The sequence below is a fragment of the Mangifera indica genome, unplaced genomic scaffold, assembly GCF_011075055.1.
Source record: "Mangifera indica cultivar Alphonso unplaced genomic scaffold, CATAS_Mindica_2.1 Un_0029, whole genome shotgun sequence".
Classification (NCBI taxonomy): Eukaryota; Viridiplantae; Streptophyta; class Magnoliopsida; order Sapindales; family Anacardiaceae; genus Mangifera; species Mangifera indica.
The window spans coordinates 46218-59770 of record NW_025401121.1 but is presented as its reverse complement, the minus strand read 5'-3'; the positions used below and the strand labels follow the sequence as shown (position 1 = coordinate 59770).

General features: G+C 32.3%; 2 protein-coding genes across 2 annotated transcripts; both read left to right on the top strand.

Moving 5' to 3' along the window:
• On the top strand, positions 1-4041 carry LOC123206240 (ER lumen protein-retaining receptor-like). Its single transcript, XM_044623393.1, has 6 exons — positions 1-287; positions 1184-1449; positions 1574-1689; positions 3196-3269; positions 3527-3590; positions 3672-4041. The coding sequence occupies exons 1-6, from the start codon at positions 197-199 to the stop codon at positions 3706-3708; spliced, it is 648 nt and encodes a 215-aa protein (XP_044479328.1). The 5' UTR covers positions 1-196; the 3' UTR covers positions 3709-4041.
• Positions 4042-11149: 7108 nt separating this feature from the next.
• LOC123206251 (small ubiquitin-related modifier 2-like) lies at positions 11150-12912 on the top strand. The gene is made up of 4 exons (XM_044623405.1): positions 11150-11284; positions 12227-12291; positions 12412-12561; positions 12641-12912. The coding sequence occupies exons 2-4, from the start codon at positions 12256-12258 to the stop codon at positions 12695-12697; spliced, it is 243 nt and encodes an 80-aa protein (XP_044479340.1). The 5' UTR covers positions 11150-11284; positions 12227-12255; the 3' UTR covers positions 12698-12912.
• The last annotated feature ends 641 nt before the right edge of the window (positions 12913-13553 follow it).

The window sequence follows — 13553 nt, the reverse complement described above, 5'->3', positions numbered from 1 at the left end:
GTTAAAAAATCAAATCGAAACTAAAGAAATATAAAATTAAAAAACGAGAAATCCCTCTTCTCTTTTGGATCAACCGGAGATCTGAGAAAATCCTGTCAGTATTTTCCCCCAGAACACTTTCCGGTGGTCCAAACACTGTATAACACTACATTTACTCTGAAAAAGGAAAAAGAAAAAGAGAAAATCAAGTGTAACAATGAATATTTTCAGATTAGCTGGTGACATGACCCACTTGGCCAGTGTCCTTGTTTTGCTCCTCAAGATCCATACCATCAAATCTTGTGCTGGTACTTCTATTTCTTTTATCAATATTGTTTAAAAATTTGATTCTGTTTTTTATTGTTAATTTTTATATTTAACTTTGTAGTTGAATTTTTGCTGGATGTTTGATTTAGTAAATTATTTTATTGAGTTTAGAGATCACACTAGCTTTTTTTCGCATTTCAGTAATTTGGATTTAGATCTAGTAGTAAGAGAAGTTACTTGAAATGGGTTCTTGCCGTTTTAGCGTGATTTGTATTAGATTGAAAACTTACTCACACTTCAGATTTTAGTTAGTGTTATTTTTACTGGCAATTTGGACGATTCAGTCTTTTTCTGAGTTTCCTGCAATGACCTCTAATTAGGAGAGTTCATTTTGAGGGAAATTTACTTAGTCTGGTCTAGGTCAGCTAGGAAGAAGAGGAACAGCTTTGAGCTGATCTGAAGAGCTGAGTTGGGTTCCTGAGCTGATTGAGAGGACCAATGTGATTGTAAGATGAGGAAGAATTGATGGTTAAACTTACAGATTAAGACGCATATAGTGGCTTTGTTCTGGTTAGCAGAGGGAAAATGTAAGGGTAAATCTGAATAGATTTATGTAGATCTCAGTTGTTGAAAAGCCATTGTTGAAAGAAACACACTTGATAAGTAGCTTTTCTTTTAGTTATGGTTTTTTTTAATTCAGTTTGTCTCTTAACAACATATTTAAGAAAACTCTTCTTATTGTGTATAAAGTGTACGTGTGACATTTTTAAGTGGGTTTTCTGTTTCTTGTTTAATGTCATTTTCTTCTGTTGTCTTTTCACTTTTTCTGTAATTGTTGATCCATGTCACTATCGACATGATGTCTGTGCCATATATATAGCTGTACCTTTATAGTCCTTGCTGTAATAAAAGCTGTTCTCCACTCCTTTAATTTCAGGTGTTTCTCTGAAGACTCAAGAGCTCTATGCTCTTGTTTTTTCTGCTCGCTACTTGGATATATTTACTCATTATGTTTCACTTTACAATACTTTGATGAAGTTAATATTCCTTGGGAGCTCTTTTTCCATTGTTTGGTACATAAGGCATCACAAGATTGTTCGTAGATCTTATGATAGGCACCAAGACACTTTTCGCCATTACTTTCTTGTGCTGCCTTGCCTACTTTTGGCCCTGCTTATACATGAGAAGTTTAGCTTTCTAGAGGTATTATGGTCTATTTAATGTTGTCGTATGTTCCTTTGTATCATCATTACTTGTAGTTGTAGCTCACTTTTTTCTTTCTTTTCACCATATCTTTTCTTCTATATCTAATAAAGTTGTTGGGCAGGTAATGTGGACATTTTCTCTATATCTAGAAGCTGTTGCAATACTTCCTCAGCTTGTTTTGTTGCAGAGGACAAGAAATATTGATAACTTGACTGGACAATATGTTTTTCTCCTAGGGTATATTGCTGTTTCAACTCCATTTTTCAATTAATATTAATAATATGCTTTTGTTATGTGACTTTGCTTTGGGTACTTTCTGATTTTTCATCCCTCTCTTGGTACAATATTTATATATGTGAATGGAGTTCACTTTTTTGATGGTGTTAAACCTCTGGATCTCTAATTGTCATCTGATATCTTATCTCTTTATTTCCTTTACTTTTTGAAGCAGAAGTGATATTTTCATATCATGGGTGAAGTTTAATTTTATAGTTTGATCAGTTACGAATGAATTTTTACTTCATCTTTCTGTAATTGTGCTCATTTGGACTATCTTACTATTATTTCTGGCAGTCAAATTTGTTCTGACTTATTTGGTTGCTTGTTTTAGTGCTTGCATTTACTTGGCTTCTTCATACACTTTCAAAATAATTTAATTTTTGTACATATATGCATTGAACAGATCAATTTGTAATTGTGTCACAGTTGTTCAAAGTTAATTTCCCATGTTGAATTTGCTATAGTATCCTTTGAAGTTTACAGGACACTTCTGTAAACTAAGATTTGATGTTTTGTATGAATTGTCTACTCTATTGTGTCATTCAGAAACTAAAAGTGATATGATAGATCACAGCAGTCATTTGTAGTGGACACAAGTAGTCCACCTTTATACATTCTTTGTTATTTAATACTTAAATGTTTACTAAAATAAAATAATATAGCAATTATTCTATGTTTTTTAGCATCTTACTTATGATTGATCATTGTGTAAATGCTGTAGAAGTGAATTTTTTCCTGTGAAGTTTTTTGGATTTTATTTAAGGAGGAAATGTAAAATTTTGAGTGTTATGTACGAATTGTTTTGCCTGATCAGATCCCATACTTTTAACCGTTTGGGGGATAATGCAGAAACAGAGTTGTTACAGTCTAAGATTGTATGCATCTCTCATGATCATGACCTCAATTATGGTGATGAAAGAATTTTTCTTGACTACAATTTGTTTCCTTTTTATTGCCAGAAAATTATATTTTGTTATCTTAAGGAATTCATATCTACTAATATATACTACCAGTTGTAGATATAGCTGTTTGCTAGGATAATTCCATTGGTGAATACAAACTATATGTTCTTTGGCTGGGCTAAATTTGTTCATCTATGTGCAATGTTCTGATATTTCATTGCTCACCATATAGAAGACTAATTATATTTGGGCACTCTTGACATACTTTTGGATCATTCTCAAGTACCAAGACTGTCTTTTTATCCTGTGTTATTCTGCGGATGTGACTAATAGGAAAAATTTTGTAGTCTCCAGTTTGTTACATTCTTCACATTAGTGTCCTGGAAAGATGCCAGAACTTTTGATGGCATGTGCAGACTACTGATTGAGAAACTTTGGTTTCTATTCCACATTTTATGGCAGTATACTAAATTGTGATTTTTTTCCTTAGTTACTCTGTAAGCAAGTTGCTTTTCTTGAAAAGAAACTTGTATGCTTATCATTGTTGCTTCTTGTAATGCAGTGCATATCGAGCGTTGTATATATTAAACTGGATTTATCGCTATTTTACTGAGCCACACTATGTCCATTGGATAAGTATGACCTCTCTCTCTCTCTCAACTGTGTGTGTGCACACCCATTTCCTTGCTTGCTCTATCACATAATGTGCACTTTTCATGTTTTTATTTAATAAGTTTTTATATATTTGGTTTTCAACTCCCTATATGGTGTCCCTCCACCCATGTTTTTTTCATTATTATTTATTTTATTGCCAGAGGTGTTTATTTCATACCTGTGGAATGGGTACTACCCATGATGAAGACCTCATTTATGTCATTGTTTTTGTTATGCAGCTTGGATTTCAGGTCTTGTTCAGACATTGCTCTATGCTGATTTCTTCTACTATTACTTCCAGAGGTCAGTGATTTATCCCTTTCAACTTCTATCCATAGATATTCTGATGTTTATATATGTTGATCTTATTTATACAATTCTCAGCTGGAAGAACAACGAGAAGCTTCACTTACCAGCTTGAGACATTATTAGGCCAAGGTTGGAAGTAGCATACACGGATATGTAGTTGTTTAATTACAAGGCAAGTTTATTTTTTTCTTTACCCATTTATTGGGTGCTCCAGGACAGATGTTAAGTACCAGAGTTTGTTGTCATTTATATGTCACATGGAATTTGAACCCAAATACCATTCTTTTGTAGCAAGTCTCATCATGCAAATTGTTTAAGTCTTGTGCTCATTCATTATATATGGTCTAGTGCTAGTTTCCTCAAGAAATTAGATTCAGAATTATGTGTCATGTCAAAATTTTGGAAAAGATTCTTTGTTGATATATGTGATGCTTCAATGACCTCATGCTCGATTTGTTGTCTCAGTTATGTTATTTTATTTTTATAATAATAATAAATTATTTTTACTACGCTAAATGATAAAGGAACTAGTAAAGGTTGAGAAAAAAAAATTTCCATTTATATTTTAGGTTTGTTATTAGATTTCATAATACTAGCATGATCTTGGATTGTCAGCTGATGTATTTTTCCAGGCCTGCCCCAGATTGCTTATTTAATACCTTTTGACCTTCTGTTGTGGTTAAGAGATGTTCACCTCTTGAGATCATCTACTTGGGAATCACATGTTGACAATTTATCGTTGGTACCCAAATTAATACTAATTATTAGTTTACATAACATTACTCTTCTAATAAATATTTTTGCGTTTTGGTTGCAAAATACTAGTCTTTGAAATTAGAATAAATATCCCACAGTAGCTCCTGTGATCATTTCCAGTTATTTTTCATGATCTCTTCATCCTCTTTCAGTTTTTTCTCTTCAGTGTCTTGGAAATCAGTTGCTATAGGTTCTGTGCTCAGGTTATGTAACTCATTTAGTTTTTTGGTAAAGTATGTAACTCATTTCTTGTCCAGCTATATGGATTGGTTTTTGGTGTACACCTGATTCCAAACCTCATCAAGATCTGATAAGCACATTATAAACTCCTCTTTTCTGAATGAGGCATTGTGATAGGACTTGCCATGCAGGAACTGGATTGTTATGCAATAGTTCGACCACATTAAGGCCACGTTCACCATACAAGCAGTCCATGCATATCAAATCAAAACAAGTAAAGTAATCTTCAGTCTTTATTTCTATAGTCTGGGTTTTATTTTTATCGATTTTGATCAATGAGTCTTGTACCCTCTCAGAAGCTGAAGTTACATACCCCAACAGCATATCCATCTCAAATCTGTGTCTTCATTTCTCAAGAGGATTTCCTCCTTTGTTGTATGCATTTGTTTAGAATAGGAATTCCCACTGCTTGTATTCACACAGACCACCCTATCATTCAAAACTTTCTCACCAATCTCCGAATCTGTTGCTTACTGAAGACATCTGGAAATTCTCATGCTAAACCCAGCAGCTGGGAGAAACTTGTTGGCATTTAGAAAGGTCTAGCTCTTCGACAAGTTTTGCTATATTCTTCTGCCGTTTAATTTCCTCCAATACTCTCTGCTGCTTAGTTCCCTTCAGTAACTCTGATTTTGTGACTTTTGTAATTTCAAAAGGGGAACCTGTGGATTACATTGCCATCCAGTTGAACTCATTGAGTAAATCGGGATGGCCTTGGAAAAGAGCTGCGACCTCATTGATATAGCTCTCTTGTGGTGGAACCCATCTTGAATTCGATGCATAATCTGTACAAAAGCTTTGTAAACAGGTTCTCCGTTCTGAAAGAGCGTCTTCACCTTGTTCAGGAATTCAATGGCTTTCCGAATCCCAACAGGATGTTCTTCCAGAGTCCTCTCACCATCATTGCCTTCATCATATTCATCATAATCATCATCATCCTCCATCAAACAACTCAATAATTCTTCCCGCAAGATGTGTAACTTCAACTTGCTTGTCCCTGAAGACTCTCAATAGCATTCAAAACTTGGCAAATGTATCACTTTTTTCCATTGAATCTGCCGTTGATATAATCCTTAGCTTTCAGTACAACTTGATCTGTAGTTGACTGAATACTTTCATCTTCTCTTCTTGCTTTCATTAAAGTCTAAATTAAACATTAGTGTTTGTTCTCTAAACTTTAAGCATTGATTTATGGGTTTGAGTAGCTGAGTTTATTTTCATGAGAGTAATATAGGTTTCCTGTTAGCAAATTAAATTTAAATAGGAATCAAATTGATTTTAGTGAGATATTCTAAGTGCACACAATAAAGGTGTTCAAAACCAATTAAACAAAATAGTCAGACATTCTTTTGAATCAAATTGAAGTTTGGAAAATATTGCCAACGAAATTGGTTTTATGATTGACAAATTGTGAACTGAACCAAAATTGTCTGATTATCAAACTGAAATTTTAGTTATCCAGTTTTGAGCAGAATTTTAAATTAACATTACAATTATATACTTACTACACGGTTATTAATGAACCATGAAACAAATAAACGATGTTATGGGTACTCAGTGTTAAATTTTTAATTGAATATTCAAAAAATATATTATTACATAATTAGATGTTATTTTATTTTTAATTTATAATAGGCCAAAAGACTTGTGTCCACCCACGGTTTGATGTAATTCCAAATTGATACCCGTCAACTTTCAAAAATCTCAAGTCTCACTTAGGAGCAATTTTTTGTTAAAACTCTCAGTTAAATATAAGAGTAAAATTGTTATTTCAACAATAATATTAAAAAATATATAATTAATTATGCTTTTTGCCCCATATTTTGAAAAATCACAAATTCAACCTTGCTAAAATATTTTCAGTTTTGAAAAGTGACTATTATTCCCCCAAACCTAAATTTTTTTCTCCCTTCTTCGCCCATCACTCCTCTGACAATGTCTATTTACCTCCATTCAGATGGTTGTCTCTCATCATCAAAATCATTCAATTGGTCAAGTAACAGTCGAAATCGTACAAGGAGACATTTGTTCATTGAGGAAAAGGAAGAGATGGTCTCTTCCTCTTTGGACGAAGAGACGACGTCTCTTCCTCAGACAAAGAGACGTCTCTTCATCGCACAAAGAGATGTCGTCTCTTCATGCAATTTAAACTATAAATCGGCCGGTCAAACAATCCCAACGGTGAAAAACTGTCGACTGGCCAAACGGTGGGAAGAGGACATCACTGGAGGAGTGATAACTAGAGAGGGGAGAAAAAAACCTAGATTTTGGGGGGGAGGGGGTGGTGAGAAATAGTCACTTTTCAAAATTAAAAATATTTTAATTTGTGACTTTTCAAAATCTATGAGAGAAAGCATAATAAATTATATTTTTTTTTAATATTATTATTGAAATAATGATTTTTATCGTTATATCTAACTAAGAGTTTTAACAGAAAATTGTTTTTATGTGAGATTCTAAGTTTTTTAAAGTTGATAGATATTAGTTCGGAATTACATCAAATATTGGGTGGGAACAAGTCTTTCGGCCTTTATAATAACCCAATCACATGACATTATCTAGTTATCTAATTGGACATTCAAAATTTTGGTACATATAGTTTAAAATATATCGTTTTTCATATGTTAGCTATTTTAAAAACCAAACCTTCCCCTAATTTGAAGAGTTTACTTTCATGAAGCTTTTTTACTTGCATACACACATTTGTATAAACATGTTAATAGGTTAGCTCGATCTTGGCATGACCTATCAGGTCCCATGTCAGGCCAAGCTGAGGCTCACCACTTGGCGAGCCCATATGTCAGGTTGGGCCGAGGCTCACCACTTGGCAGGCTTTCGTGTTGAGTCAGCTCAACAAAACACAGGGTTTGGGCATTGTCTAAGGCAATTAGGGCCTTTAGTGGGTCAGTTCACATGCTTTTACGAGTCAATGCACTAAATTATAATTTTATAATTTTTTTACTACTTAATTAATTTTTTTTTAAAATGACTTTTTAATATTTTTAGTAGGTCGTCTCAAGCCAGCTTGTGAGTCTTATCTCAAGGCCCTAGGTCGAAACAAGTCGTGTCAAAATTATAGGGGTTGGATCGTTTGACACCTCTACACATACACATTAACATATATTTGTAATGGACGTTGATATAATAATTGGTTATTAGTGCACTTACTAATTATTTAAGATACATCACAATACAGTATAGATGGCAGTAGCCCGTGCTAGGCAGCTTCAGTGTGGTCCACCGTGCCTAGTGGTTGGGCCAATTGTTGAGCTTAGAAGGTCATGTTGGTCTGCTAGGATTGAAGGGCTCACAATACGGCTCAAGGCCCTTTTTGTCACGCCTTCACGAGCCTTAACAGGTCCATCCATATGTTTTGGTTGGTTGACTCACCAGTTAATAAGCCAGAGTAATGGGCCAAAAAAACAAAAAAAGACTCAACTCATTTGCACCTCCTGTCGATAGAAATATTGGAGCTGATAGTTTTAGTGATCATCATCATCAAACAGCTGATGTGATGAATGGTAGAGATTTGTTTGTTGGGTCTACAAGTAGCTGCAACTTCAACTTTCTGCCCCTTCATGATCAAAATCAAACGCGTATATAATTGTGCTTGTTGTGGAAATCAGAAACCTTATGTTGATATGCTTTCTGGCTTGTCTTCTCCTGTCTTTCTATGCTCTTAATTTGTAACTTAGATAACCCCCACACATGGTATCAGAGCCATACCTCTGTTAGTTTTATTGGGTTTTTGTGCTTCTTCCCATTGGCAGTTTTGTGTGTTATGTCTGGTCATTCTACTGCAAGTTCAATCTGACTGTGGTCTCAAGTTCTTTTTTGTCCATTGTTGTTGAAAATATATATTATACTTATAAGTGTAAAGATTAAAATTCGTATTATATAAAACCAATTAACTTATGTTAAAATCTAATCTACACACTTATATATCACTTATCTTACTCAAATTTATTAGATGTGAGACTTTTTTTTTTTATATTTGAGTCTTCAACACTCTCGTTTAAGTGCAAACACTTAGGCTATTATACCTATCTTTCGGTTTAGCTGGGTTTTGGTTAAGTGTATCGTCACTTGTATCTAGAGATATTTAGACTATTAGACCCGCTGTTTGACTCAAGCTCTGATACCATATCGAAAATACCTATTGGGTTTACAAATATGAAGATTGAAACCTATATTACACAAAACCAATTGACTTGTGTTAAGTAGGGGTGTTCAAAACCGATTAACCGAACCGCTTTGCCTACTTTTTAAATCGAACCGAATTTTCGGTTTAAAAAAAATCATGAACCGAAACCGAACCGATTTTGAACCGAACCGAAAATATCAATTAACCGAACCGAATTTTCGGTTAACCAATTTTTGAACCGAATTTTAAAAATTATCATATTTTATTATTTTTTTCTAATTTTTTGAAAATTTATTCAATATTCTATTAATATTTTATTAAATTTTTATTCGATTTTTTAAAAACCGATTCGGTTCAGTTAACCGGTTTTGAAAATTTGGCAAACCGGTAACCGAACCGAAAATTCGGTTTTTATATATTTTTGAACCGATATCCGAACCGATTTTTCGAATAACCTATTTTTCGATTAGGGTTTCGATTTAAAAAGTGGTTCGATTCAGTTATCGAATAATTTTGAACACCCCTAGTGTTAAGATCCAATCTATACACTTATAATTGTTGAGTTGTCATGCACTTCATATTTTATTATTTTTAGCAGGTTACAAGCACTGTGATATGGAAAAAGACAGCTCAAACTTCAATAATTTCAAGTCTTATATACCTTAAATAAACCAAACCACTGTCACTGCTTCCTCATCCTCATCATTATCACTTGCAGATTACCACAGCTACCATTTATAGATTTTCTTGGCACAGGAGCTGCTTCTTGAAGAGCAAAATTTTCCCCTAAACAGATAAGGGGATTTGAACCGAATATTGAGTTGCAAACAGTAGCTGATCACTCACCATTTCAAGTAAACAGAAACTTATTCCCAAAATAGTGATGGATTCAGTCTGCGAGACACAGAGTGCTGTAAAAAAACTTTACCCATTAGGGCCTTCAATTTTTATTAATCTTTTGTTAAAACATTTACCAAATTTTCATTTGAAGTTTTGATTTCATCATCAATTTGAACAATTTTATTTTGTTATACATTATTTTTTTTTAATTTTATTTAACCTATTTTTTATATATCATAAGAAAAATAAGAATCTCATCATCCATACCATAAGGAAATACAACATAAATTATATATTTATTAATAGTGTTTATTTATTATTAGTAGTGTTTATGTTCAGATCTGATCAAGCTCTTGATCTGACCTAGTTGAAATATGAAATCATTGCTCTCACTTGACTTTGTTGTAAATTGAATCTAAATATATAATTTAGAAAGAGTAATTAAGGTGTAATAAAGTATAAAAAGAGAAAATGAATGAATGATGTTTATTTGGTTTGGTGGTTGCTTCATAAATTGAATGCCCTTGAAATACATTACATTAATTTCCATCTCTGAACCTTATCTCCCATGCACTTTGCGCCTGTATTACTTTTTTGGCCAAAAGACATGTTCCCACACAAGGTATGGTGAAATCTCAAAGTCATATCTTCAAATTTTCAAAAATCCAAATATTCATATATGAAAGAATTTATATTAAAAATCTTAGTTAGAGTTAGGGGTAAAACCGATATTTATTAAAAATTTTATCGTATTTTTATCCTATGAGTTTAAAAACTCGTAATTTGCCCCCACCTAAAGTTTGAAAAATAACAATTTCCTTCTAGGATTTTTCCTCTTCTCTCCAACAAGATCCGTTATCTCCGACCATCAATCATCCTCCCTCCCACCTTATCTCTCCCTCTCGGCCTCTCTCCGACCACCGATTGACATAAATCATATGAGAATCTAGATGAAAATCGTCTAAAAGACGATGTCCAGATAAATCTTCTAGACGTGTTGTCGTCTAGATGAAGTGATCTCTATTGTCATCCAGACAATTTGTCAAGTCGTTGTCTCCTCTTCCAGACAAAAGTCGTTTGAAAGATTTTCAAACGACTTTTGTTTGGATGTTTGGACAGAAATTGTCTAAATTTTCAGATGATTTTTGTCTATCCGTGGTCGAAGAGAGGCTAAGAGGGAGAGACAAGGGGAGAGGGAGGATGGGCAACGGTTGAAAATGATGGATTGTTTTCGGAGAAAAAAGGAGAAAATTTTAGGGGAAAATTTGCCACTTTGAAAGACAATTTGAGGTGAGAAGATTGCGAGATTTTCAAACTAAGGGGGGAATTGATAAAAGTTTAGTTTTTAAATTTTTTTTATTAAATAATAATTTTACCCCTAATTATAATTAAAATTTTTAACAAAAATTATCTCGTAAACAAGTATTTAAATTTTTAAAAATTAAAAGGTGTGCTTTTGGATTTTACTATACCTTGGGTGGGAAAAAGTCTTTTAGCCTACTTTTTTTAGTCAAAATACGGGCCATGTATAATATCTCCAAAGTTTGACCAAAGTGTAAGCATTTTGTAATATTTATCCACCCACCCCATTTCTCTCTCTTCTTTGTTAAATCCAAGTTTACAACTTTCTCACCACTCTCTTCACAAATTACCACCGTTGCTTCAGTAGCGTCAAGAGTTCTCCCCCCTTCCACGTTCGAGTTTGCCGGTAAGTCTCATTTTCCTCTCTTCTGTAATCTTAATTTTAGCTAAATATTTAACCTTCTTACCATTTTTTTCCTTGTTAGAATGTGACGAATTTTATGTACACTTTAAAAAACTCTCTGTTAATTTCACTTTAAAAAACACTACAAAAATATTTTTTCCTTATTACATTTTTGGAGGCTATTTTGTGTGTTTTGTTGGTTCGTTGTGACTATCTGGGAACATTTTGTTGTGTGATTTTTCATTTTCTGATGAGTTTTTTGTCTCTTGCACTTCTTATTTTGTTTGAGTAGATTTTTCTAAGTAAATACACTTTGATCGATGCTTAATGGTGATCTGCTAATGGAATTTAATTAATTAGAAAAATGGTATCTTGTGTTTCTCTGACCAAGATTTATGCCTTGGAACAAAAATACATATGTTGGTTTGATAAAAGATGTGTTTCTCCTGTGGAAGTTTTTTCATATTAATTGGAAAGACATAAAATTATGCTCTTTTTCTTGTTTAACATGCCAATTTCATGAATAAATATTCACAGCTTACACTCATTTATGAGAAAACAAAGCAAGAAATGTCCTCTTCTTTTTCAAACATTATTTTGGAATAATATATCTATATATATTTCCAATGCAATTGTGGGATTTAATATTCAAGTTTAGAATATTATTGGTGATTATTCAAGTTTTCTTACAATTATTTATCAGGTTTCAGAGGTGTAATAAATATATTAGTCTAAACTGAAAATGACAATCATCTATTAGGGGAAAGTTCCTCAACTTTCTTCAGTGCCAGTCAACAATAAAAAAACTCTTACTGGAAAATAAAAAAAAATTAAAGGCTTTTGATTTGGGATTGTTGCTTTAGGTTTAATTGGTGCTGTTTGTTTATAGCTCTTTCTTTATGATGCATTGTTTGTTAACAAAACAAGTTTTCATTTTCATTGTAGGTCATTCAACTAAGTAAGAAGAAATACCCATGGATCACTATGTAATGCTCACCGTAAAAAATCAGGTAATTAATAGTGTAAAAAGAAATTTGACATAATTTTTTTTTTTAAATTTTTTCTGGGTTTTATACATACATACATATATATATATATACACACACCCTTGTTGGTTTTATTTTTTGCAGGAAGGAAATAAGCTGTTTTTCAAGGTCAAAGGTGACCAGAAGCTAAAGAAGCTTTTACTTGCTTATTGTAAGAAACAAATTCTGCCGTACGGGGCTGTTCAATTCTTAATCAATGGAGAACGATTTGATCATAATCTTACTCCTATTCAAGTAAGTAATCTTCTTAATTAATCAGAATGTTGAATAAATTTATGATTTTAATAGAATATTTTGACTTGCTTATTGGTAGGCTGGATTGAAGGATGGTGATGAGATAGACGCAATGGTACATGCAAGTGGCGGCTAATTAATCTTTAGAGATTTAGTATTTAGTTTAATTTCAGATCAATCTGTTTTCAGTGGTGGCCGTGGCTTAAGAATGAGGGATCATTTTATATGAATATTTTATGGTTACTTTCTTTTTAATGACCCAATGGATATGACATTATCTTTTTAGAGATCATTTTTTATTTTCATTCATCAATCAAATTTCAACAAATTCAAGTTGTTTGTTGTATATTCTAAGCTCGAGTTTGCTTTGTCTAGTTTGGTGAATTTGCAAGCTCGTATCTTGGTTTAAACACCTTAAAATTTAGAAGTTTGTACTTGCAATCTTAAGAAATCTTATTCTTTAATTTAAATATGAGATAATTAAAAATATATAAATTATAAGGTTTAATTTTAATTTTTTTGAATTAAATTTGAGTTATAATTTTTTAATTCAGATTCAAGCTTTGTCTGAACTCAATCAAACTGAGTTAAAATCTTACAATATTTTGCTTGGTTTGATTCAATTACAATCTTAATAAGTATTATTTTTTTCTAAACCACGTTGAAAACACTTTGATTCTATAAATATTAGATTATTTTCAAGAGTCAAATTTCTTACACAAATTTTAACATAATCTTTTGGATTTGAAAGTGAGATTTAATTTAAATTGTTTTTTTTTTTACAAATAACTTATAGTTTGATTTTTCTTTAACAAAAGATGAAAAATATTTTTCAAAGGAATTTTCATATTAAAACCAAATACCAAGTGGCTTTTTTTGAAAGAGTAATGTTATTTATATATATTTTTGATACATAATTTAGATATATAAATAATATTTTATTATATAATTAAGTGTTATTTTGTCTTTAATTTAAAATCGTCTAATCATAT

What these genes read in the sequence shown, in the direction of transcription:
- LOC123206240 (XM_044623393.1), top strand. Translation starts at nt 197, where the DNA reads ATGAATATTTTCAGATTAGCTGGTGACATGACCCACTTGGCCAGTGTC. An exon ending in AGAAGTTTAGCTTTCTAGAG is followed by an intron (nt 1,450 to 1,573) that starts GTATTATGGTCT and finishes GTTGTTGGGCAG; the next exon opens with GTAATGTGGACATTTTCTCT. An exon ending in ACACTATGTCCATTGGATAA is followed by an intron (nt 3,270 to 3,526) that starts GTATGACCTCTC and finishes TTTGTTATGCAG; the next exon opens with CTTGGATTTCAGGTCTTGTT.
- LOC123206251 (XM_044623405.1), top strand. Translation starts at nt 12,256, where the DNA reads ATGGATCACTATGTAATGCTCACCGTAAAAAATCAG. An exon ending in TGCTCACCGTAAAAAATCAG is followed by an intron (nt 12,292 to 12,411) that starts GTAATTAATAGT and finishes TATTTTTTGCAG; the next exon opens with GAAGGAAATAAGCTGTTTTT. An exon ending in ATAATCTTACTCCTATTCAA is followed by an intron (nt 12,562 to 12,640) that starts GTAAGTAATCTT and finishes GCTTATTGGTAG; the next exon opens with GCTGGATTGAAGGATGGTGA.